This window comes from Polyodon spathula, chromosome 11 (assembly GCF_017654505.1).
Source record: "Polyodon spathula isolate WHYD16114869_AA chromosome 11, ASM1765450v1, whole genome shotgun sequence".
Classification (NCBI taxonomy): Eukaryota; Metazoa; Chordata; class Actinopteri; order Acipenseriformes; family Polyodontidae; genus Polyodon; species Polyodon spathula.
Window position 1 is genome coordinate 13,631,975 of NC_054544.1, and position 8,784 is coordinate 13,640,758.

At 36.5% G+C, this 8,784-nt stretch overlaps 1 protein-coding gene across 1 annotated transcript in view; it reads right to left on the bottom strand.

Moving 5' to 3' along the window:
- Positions 1-8,784, bottom strand: part of LOC121323264 (cyclic AMP-dependent transcription factor ATF-2-like) — a 28,813-nt gene extending 20,029 nt beyond the window's left edge. The window contains exons 1-8 of the mRNA XM_041264232.1: positions 8,702-8,784; positions 7,587-7,656; positions 7,110-7,206; positions 6,105-6,223; positions 5,842-5,970; positions 5,375-5,553; positions 4,637-4,751; positions 3,756-3,836 (exon numbers count right to left, since the gene is read on the bottom strand). Coding sequence (XP_041120166.1) covers positions 3,756-3,836; positions 4,637-4,751; positions 5,375-5,553; positions 5,842-5,970; positions 6,105-6,223; positions 7,110-7,206; positions 7,587-7,634 — 768 coding nt within the window. The 5' untranslated portion in view covers positions 7,635-7,656; positions 8,702-8,784. The remainder of the gene's footprint in view (positions 1-3,755; positions 3,837-4,636; positions 4,752-5,374; positions 5,554-5,841; positions 5,971-6,104; positions 6,224-7,109; positions 7,207-7,586; positions 7,657-8,701) is intronic.

Genomic DNA, 8,784 nt, shown 5'->3' on the forward strand with positions numbered 1-8,784 from the left:
CTGTGGTATTCCTTCCACCGCTTAGGCGGTGCACTCGGCGTTGACACCATTGCCCACGAGTGGCCCAGGATGCTACTTTACGCGTTCCCTCCAGTACTGTTGCTCACGGCTTTCTTGGAGAACATCCGGTTAGAAAAAGCGACAATTCTCAAAGTGGCCCCACGGTGGCCCAGAAGAATATGGTTCTCGACCCTATGCCAGCTCATACAAGGCCAGCCCTGGGAGATCCTACTCCACCTGGATCTCCTCAGTCAGATGAGAGTCCCTGAACGGGACCACTGGACAGCCCTAGGGGTATCAGATGCAGCTGTGGTTACTCTGCAGAGCGCTAGGGCAGACTCCTCTAGGTCGCTGTGCGCCAATAAGTGGAAGTATTTTTAGACTTGGTGTGTGACTAGAAGTCATGACCCAGTTTCTTGCCCCATGCCAGTTATCTTGCAGTTTCTGCAAGAACTGCTTGATGCTGGTAGGTCACCTTCCACATTGAAGGTGTATTTAGCATCTATCTCTGTATGCCATGCCCCTATAGCTTCAGTATCTCCGGGTGCGTATTTTTTGGCTACCCGGTTTCTTAAAGGCGCTTGGCCATTCTCCCTCAATGGAGCCTTGATGTCATACTGGAGGTTCTCACGAAGGCCCCGTTTGAGCCTACACTCTCCATAGAGTTGAAGCATCTGTCTATGAAGACAGTCTTCCTCTTGGCTATCACCTCTGCAAAACGGGTCAATGCGCTACTGGCGCTGTCTGTGCACAGCACCTGTATGCGGATTTTGGACGATGGCAGCAAGGTGCTACTGGGTACAAACCTTGATTTCCTCCCAAAGGTGATCACAGCCTTCAACAAGAATCAGTTTGTGGAACTGAAGTCTTTACATCCACCTGTTTTCATAAAAGGATAGGAGATTGAACTTCCTCTGCCCAGTGTGGATGCTGAAATGTTACGTGGATAGACCAAGTGCTCTGTGTCACTCTGACCAGCTCTTTGTTTGTCACAGGTTTTGGACCCTCTCAAAACAGTAGCTGTCCCACTGGATTGTGGATAGTCTCTGCGGCGTTTGACAGTGCTGGCTTACCCTCATCTGGGAGAGTAGCTGCGCACTCTACTAGACGGTTGGCTGCATCTTGGGTCCTCTTCAGAGGGGCCTCACTGCTTGATATATGTACGGCGGCTAGCTGGGCTACGTTGCATACATTCTCCAGGTTCTACTGCTTGAGTGTGGTAGATCTTTGCCTTCAATAGGCACGAGGGTCGTTGTGGTTACACGCTCACACCACTAACCTAGGGGTAATCGGTTCTGAAGCGTCCTTTGTAAGCTGCTGTTCCTTCTCCCTTGCGACGGATCTGGTATACATTTCCCATACATAATGTTTTTGTGCTCATCTTTGAATTGAAAGAGAATTTTAGGTTACTTACCGTAACCCTGGTTCCCTGAATGAGAAGACGACCACCAACCAGCGAGGTGGCATCGGTCGCCCTCACAGATTTGATGCAAAAATAGAAATGGCTTACACGGAATGACGGTTTTAACCGCTCGGTAGGCGGACCGAGGACATCATCCCAGGAAGGGGCCTATTAGCAGCTCTGGTACAGAGAGTTCAGGAAATATCTACCAATAGGCAGGCATATCCCATACGTAATGTTTTGGTGGTCATTACTGGTCATCTCCTCTTTGAGGGAACCCGGGTTATGGTAAGTAACCCAACATTTTATGATTCTGGGTACCCCAAGTTAGTTACAACCTCACCCCCCTTCTCTGGTAGTTTAGCTGTTAATTTTACTTCTCTATAATACGTCTCAATGCGATTAAAGACTCATAATAAAGTTAATTCTCCGTTATCCAGTATTATTTAAAATGTAAAAATCCAGGCTATCTCGTAAAAAAATAATTACATATTTTTTGTGTAGTTATTCATTTTTATTTTGAGTATCATTTTGATTAATTGTTTCCATCTTAGTTTCATAAACTGAAAAATGTAACAGCAGGAGCATTACAGTGAAGGGACAGAGTACTTCGAGAGTAGGGGCTACTTTATGGTTTAATGAACATACTTGCAGTGTAAAAAAACATATTGCTGCCATACCAGTAGTTAAGGACGTCAGGCTGCTAAGATAGTAAGTATTTATTTTTTATTTTTTTTATAGTTAAACACTAATAAAAATTAAAACACAGCTTACTGTGCATTCTGTCATAGGTGACTGCTTATTGCTTACACAGCAAATGTTATACAGCTTCCAGACATCTGTATTTTATCAGATTGTTACCATCCTTCTCACACTTCAGTTTGAAACGTGATATGCCGTTTTTTTTTCTTTTTAAATATAAGGTCGTCATAGCGTACGCATAAATATTGACAAACATTTTTTAATGGGAGAGTCAGCATTTTGGGGGTTATAAGCACCTAAACAAAATTGGAAAAAAACTGTAAATTTGCTTGGAGCCCTTAAAATAATGAAGCCACAAAGGATATTATTATTCACAAAGCAACTTCCACTTTTTCCACAAATGATGACTAATTATTTTTAACAGAATAATAATAACAATTTATAGCACATATTTGAATAACTTAATGGGGCCTGTTATGTCACATATTAATCCCCACTGTTGCAGAAACGTAGTGACTTTAAAACACCTTCAAGTTATGAGTGAGATTGGTATTCCATTTTTAACTTCAATTTAATTTTTTTTTTTTTTAAACATTACCATGCTTAACAGCATAATGCACAGAGAATATCCCTGAATATGGCCTGGTAGTGGAATCTAAAACATCATTGGAACACAAAACGCAAAAATGACCTTTAGATTAACAGCTTGGTATTAAACATGATGTCCCTCTGCTGGTTTATGTTAGTATTACACACACACACATACAAATACAGCATCCTGGAAAGTGTTGGACCACCCCTGCTGGTCTGTGGTGCGTTGGGGTGGGACATTTGTTGGCCGTTTTACCCACATAGACTGCTTACATACTAAAGATCTGCATGCCTCAATAGGTTATAAACACCTCTTCAAAAACAGACAAAGATTTTAAGAAACAAGATGTACCACAAATGCAGTGGTGTCCCAATAGCATGCATTAAAGAGTAAGTAGCTGAGCTCTGAAAAATAATGTTAGACGTCCCCATGTGTTGCTACAACTGTATAAATAACGTACCTGTAATTTTTTTTTTTCCCATTGCTAACATCCTGACATTTTATACATATAACTAAGTCTGTTTCAGAGCTCTTTTCAAAATGGCCACTCTAGTGCGCTGATAGCGTAAAGATTATTGCCAGAAAAGCTAGAGTACTTATTTTTATTTTTTTAAATCTCTTTTCCTGCAGTGATATAGAGGACAGATCTCAAACCCCTGTGCACTAGAGCGGCCATTCTGAAAAGAGCTTTGAAACAGACTTAAAGTTATATGTATAAAAAGTAGTCAGCATGTTAAAAATTTAAAAATAAATTACAGGTATGCTATTTAAACAGTTATAGCAACACGTGAGGGAGTTTAACGCTATATTTTTCAGAATTCCTTTACTTACTCTTTAATACCAAAGCAGAATGATAGCGTGGGAAATTTGTTCTTGATTTTACCTCAAAAATGTGTTTCTGTCATGTTAAGTGACGAGACAGAGGACACACTGAATGTTTACCAGATAGGGCAGTTAGCATTGCAAAGAATAGGCACAGTATGCCGATTTGTTGACTTCCAGCAATGAATTTAAGAACATATCCAATGTTTTGCAGATTTAAATATAACAATGTTTTACCAATTTAGCCTCTGACTGCACAGGTTGTGGGGAGGAGGAGGGTCCTGGAATTCCTGGAACATTAGGCACAACGGTGACAAGCTGATGAAAATACAAAAACTAATTTAGACTTTCTAAAACCAAAACAGATGACATGTAGTGAAAGTAATTCCTGGTATACTGAACATAATTTAAGATTGCATGCTAATTTTCTGATTGGATACTTCATTCAAATCTCTATATTCTTGTCAGTGCAATCACTTCAAGATGTGGAAAAAATAAAATAAAAAAAGAAAGACAAAACATAACCTATAAATAGTATTCTCATACAAGTTGATATGAAACATCTTTTTTTACCTGCAGTGTTTGAAGTGAAATCCCTACAGACAAAAAGACAGAAGACTTTTCCCCATAGTGACACTATCAGCAGCTAATCATCTGCTGTTTAGTGTTCCAATCCAGCAGTCAGACCAGCCAACACAGGATCACTACCGCTAGCTAAAAACTCAAACACTTTATTTACTGTATGACAGCAGCTGAAAAGGTTTCTGAAAAAATAAACACTGAAAACCCTAAATGTGCCACTTACTAAATACTATGTTGATAAAAGTACAATTTAATTTTGTCTCGCACCCAAAATAGCTATGTTTGGTTGCATTGTCTATTAATGTCACGGCACACAAGTGGGGAAGTTTCTTTAATAAAAGTAAATCACAATGAACAGCTACCAAATACAACAGAAATTATTATAGACAAAAAATAAATGAAAAAAAAACAGAATGTGAATGAATGTTTGTCAAATACAGTAAACTGAATGCAAAATGTGCTCTTCAAATATAATCACAGCAGTTGTAAAATAATTAAATAACAATAAAAATAATTATTTTTATTTTAAAACTTACTGGTATTGTAGTAGGCATGTGCACACTGGTGTTTGCTATTGTGGCAGGAATAGCAACTGGCATTGTCTGGCCATTAGGGAGTTGTAAAAGGACAGGGAAAGAGCCAGAAATTGGGCTGCAGGAAAAAGCAATAAATAAATAAATAAATTTAAAAATAAGGGAAGAAATACTTAAAGAGCAAGTTACAAAACACTTAAACATATTCATTGTACACTATTCTTATTCTAAATTTGCAAAAGCAAACAGATTATATATATATATATATATATATATATATATATATATATATATATATATATATATATATATATATATATATATATACACACACATATATATATATATATATATATATATATATATATATATATATATATATATATATATATATATATATATATGTGTGTGTGTGTGTGTGTGTGTGTGTGTGTGTATTTACATTACACACATTGTTAGTTTGTTCAAAGTAATGAAAAACATGCTTTATACTAAGTTGCATGCATTCATCAAACTCTATATTAAAATGCTAAATTCACTCCAGCATCAGAACTCTATTTTATCAAATTCAACAACAAAACACCACCTGAAAACTACATGCTGAATATCAAATAATCAAGAAATCCCAACCAATCAAACAAAATAAAACACACACAATCACACAAAAATGAAATCACATGGTGTAAAGAAAGAACGTACACAACACATTGAACAAATAAGTAATGCTTTCAAGCTACTTACACTATTGGCCTATTTGCAGATGGAACTTGTGCAATGACAGTGCTAGATGTTGGAGATGGTAGTGCTTGCTGTATTACAACATTAGCATCTGAGCTTGAAAGGAGTACACTGGGGACTTGGAGTGATGCTGGACGAACTATAGTAGATGTAGGATGTGCAATCTGCTGCAATGAAACTTCCTGAAAATACCATATAAAATCTCTGTTGTATTAAATGAGTAATAGAATAAGTCAGTAATCATATTCTTAAAATAATTCATCGAACCTTTTTCTATAAAACATTGTAATTATTCCCAATAAGAGGACTATTTTCATGTACTGTACAGTAATAAATAAAAATGTATTTTTAATTCAAATACTTTAATTATTTTGTCTTCTTGTCTACAGTGTTAGAAATATTTACAATACAGCTTGAAAAGCATATCATGTATTTTTTTTTTCTAATATAGGCTTCTTTAACTGTAATACCTTGTCATCACTTGTAGTGGATTCTGGATGAGGCAGTGGGCTGTCATGATGTGTTTTTTCTACTGCTGAAGGCTCTCCGGTTTTATTTCGTACAATTGGTGTTGCAAGCGGAGATAAATCTAAGGGCATCTAATAAACATGAAGCACCATTATTTTGAATTAATTCTACTCTGAAATCATAATTTTTATCAGAAGAACAAATATAAAAACATAGGCCTATGCTTCAAGTCTGCAATCTTTTTCATTTTTTAAATGTATGTTACCTTTTTAATGTCCTCTTCTGCAATCTTTTTGAAGTCATGTTCGAAAGGGCTTGTAAGTTCATTAAACAACCCCACTTCTTCACAGTTCTTCAAGAAACGGGTTGGTGTTGGAGTTTGGTCTGAAATGACCGACAAAACAGCAATTTTTTTTTACCTCCAGTATGAGGTGGGAACTACCTTTATCAAGTTTTACCAACTATATACACCACCCACTCGATATATCGCGGATGTCGAGGTCCAAAATAAATCTGCTATATATCGAGGGTCATGATATAGCAAGAGACCCATAGAAAAACAAACAGGCTAATAACAAATAGTGTACAACCACTCTCTCGTTTTATCGGGGGCGTCAGGGTCCAGTATAAATCCTCTATGCAACCTGCTTTTTCTCATGTTTCATATAAAAAGCAGCAAACAGTTTTAACTTGTACAGCAGAGGGTAATTGCTTCTCATCAACTTCAGTCTCCAATTAATTTCATGAGTCTTCCTCTCCTTTTCTCAAATGCACAAACCTGCATTGAAATAATGAATTCCCAACAACAACATAGGAGGCTTGGTGGCTTTTGCTAGTGCTGCTGCATTGCTGTCACAAGTGAGCACCTTGTTGGCTAAAATAAAAACCGCTTCAGCAAGTAGATACTGAATTTGCTTTGTGTTATTGTGCAATACGCGACATAAACGAATCCGCAGTATAGCAAGGCCCAATATAACGACATGTGGGTGTATTTAACAAAATCAAAATCAAAATAAAGCCATTTTCCTTATGTTTGAATGAACTCCAACATAATTTAGCAAGTGGACCATTCCATGACATAAGACTAATAGAAAGCCTAGGACTTTTTATGATCAGGCTTCTGTGTATTAGTACACACCCATCACCACAAACATATTGGGCTTGCCGTTAGTCTGATATTGACTTTATCGGGTAACGAATATACCCTTTTAATGGAATCACAGTTTATTCTCTTTTATTAGGACTGAATGTATATAAATTCAATACCAACCAGCTACAACGACACTGTCGTTACGTGCGGGACCAAACTTTAGTGTCATCTCATGTTTGTGCTTGTGGACAGCCAAATGGTCTTCATTAGTAAAACGCTTTAAATAAATAAAAAAAGAAGACAGAAATTAGAAATTACAAAAATAAATGGTTATATGAGCTTTATCAAATACATGGACCGAAAAACCAATCTCAGTTGAAAATAAAATACTGCAAAATTGTAATATACTAAAGGAGATAGTTAGAAAAAGTATTTAAAGAATGTAATTAAGTTACAATGTTTGATATACTGTATAATAAAAGTAAAGAAACCCTGTACCACAATATTTGCGCCAAGACAGATAAAAAATGAATCATCCTTACAGTTTAAAATCTAGTATAATATGAAAAATGAAAACAATTTTGTTGTAATTTGTTTATGTTTAAATCAAAAGAGCAGTATTTCATATTTAAACAGTTCTTCAAAATAAATAAATACCTGTCCACAGCCTGGAGCAGTGCATAGAAAGGGTTTGTCATCACTCATATTCAGCAGATCCTTTTATAACCTACATTTAAATAAGGGCATTTAAAATGGGCAAATCTTTACACAGCGTTAATCAAAATAAGCTTTCACACATGTAGACCATGAAGGGTTTCTACGGGAGGCAAATTCCGGGAGTGTAGATAATTCTTATGCAACACAGGCCTGTAAAAGTCAGTCTTTATAGGTTACCCATTAAAATGCATGACACAATCACTGCCTCTTGAGATGGCAGTTTGTTTACCGAAAAATGTGATGTATTATTTGTGCGTTACAATGGATAACAGAACAACTATAGAAACTCAAATAAGGTATATTGTTTTGTATTTGTGCAATTCATCAAATTTTAAATTGAAAAATTATATGTAAACAACATGAACAGATTAACAAGGAAAGATTAACAAACCTATTAACTTCTAGTGTTACAAATTTTCACTTTCAATGAGAGCGCGTTACCATTAAAATCAAAAGTTACATGGTTTTCTAGTGAGTATATAGATACTAATGTTTTTATGTAGTTGCTGTACTTACAAATGTTATTAATATAACTCACATAATTACATTAATACTGAATGTACAGTTACACCTTGTTGCTACACAGTAACAGCTGTATTTAAAAAAAAGAAAAAAAAAATCAAACAAAAATCATACAGTATTTACACTTCTAATAAAATGAGCGCAAACGCAATCCCTGCCTTGCGCTACCCGGGAACTTGGAAACCACAAAACGTATTATTGGGTTCGTTGCATCAAATTTAAACATATCATGCTCGTAACTGATTACAATTCAGCAGGGACAATGGTTACAAAAAATGCGTGCCATTCAAGATGTAAACAGCAGAACAATGGTACTTCTGTTTACACAGTCCATCATAACATCTCACAGACTTTCTTGGGTTGGGTATATGGTCGTCGCCATATTACTACTCCACTGTCTAAATACACGCACTGCCTACTAAAAAACGAAATGCTTATTTCCTTTCTCTATAATAGCTGGCAACAGTAAACCTGTGACAGTCGTTGTTTGCCTCAACTGTCATAGTTCATATGGTCTATGTTTACAAACTTACCCACGGGCTGAACCTTTCTGAGGGCCAAATCCCACGGCCTCCTAGACCTCGCGATTACAACTCCGAGACTTTCTGTTGATGAC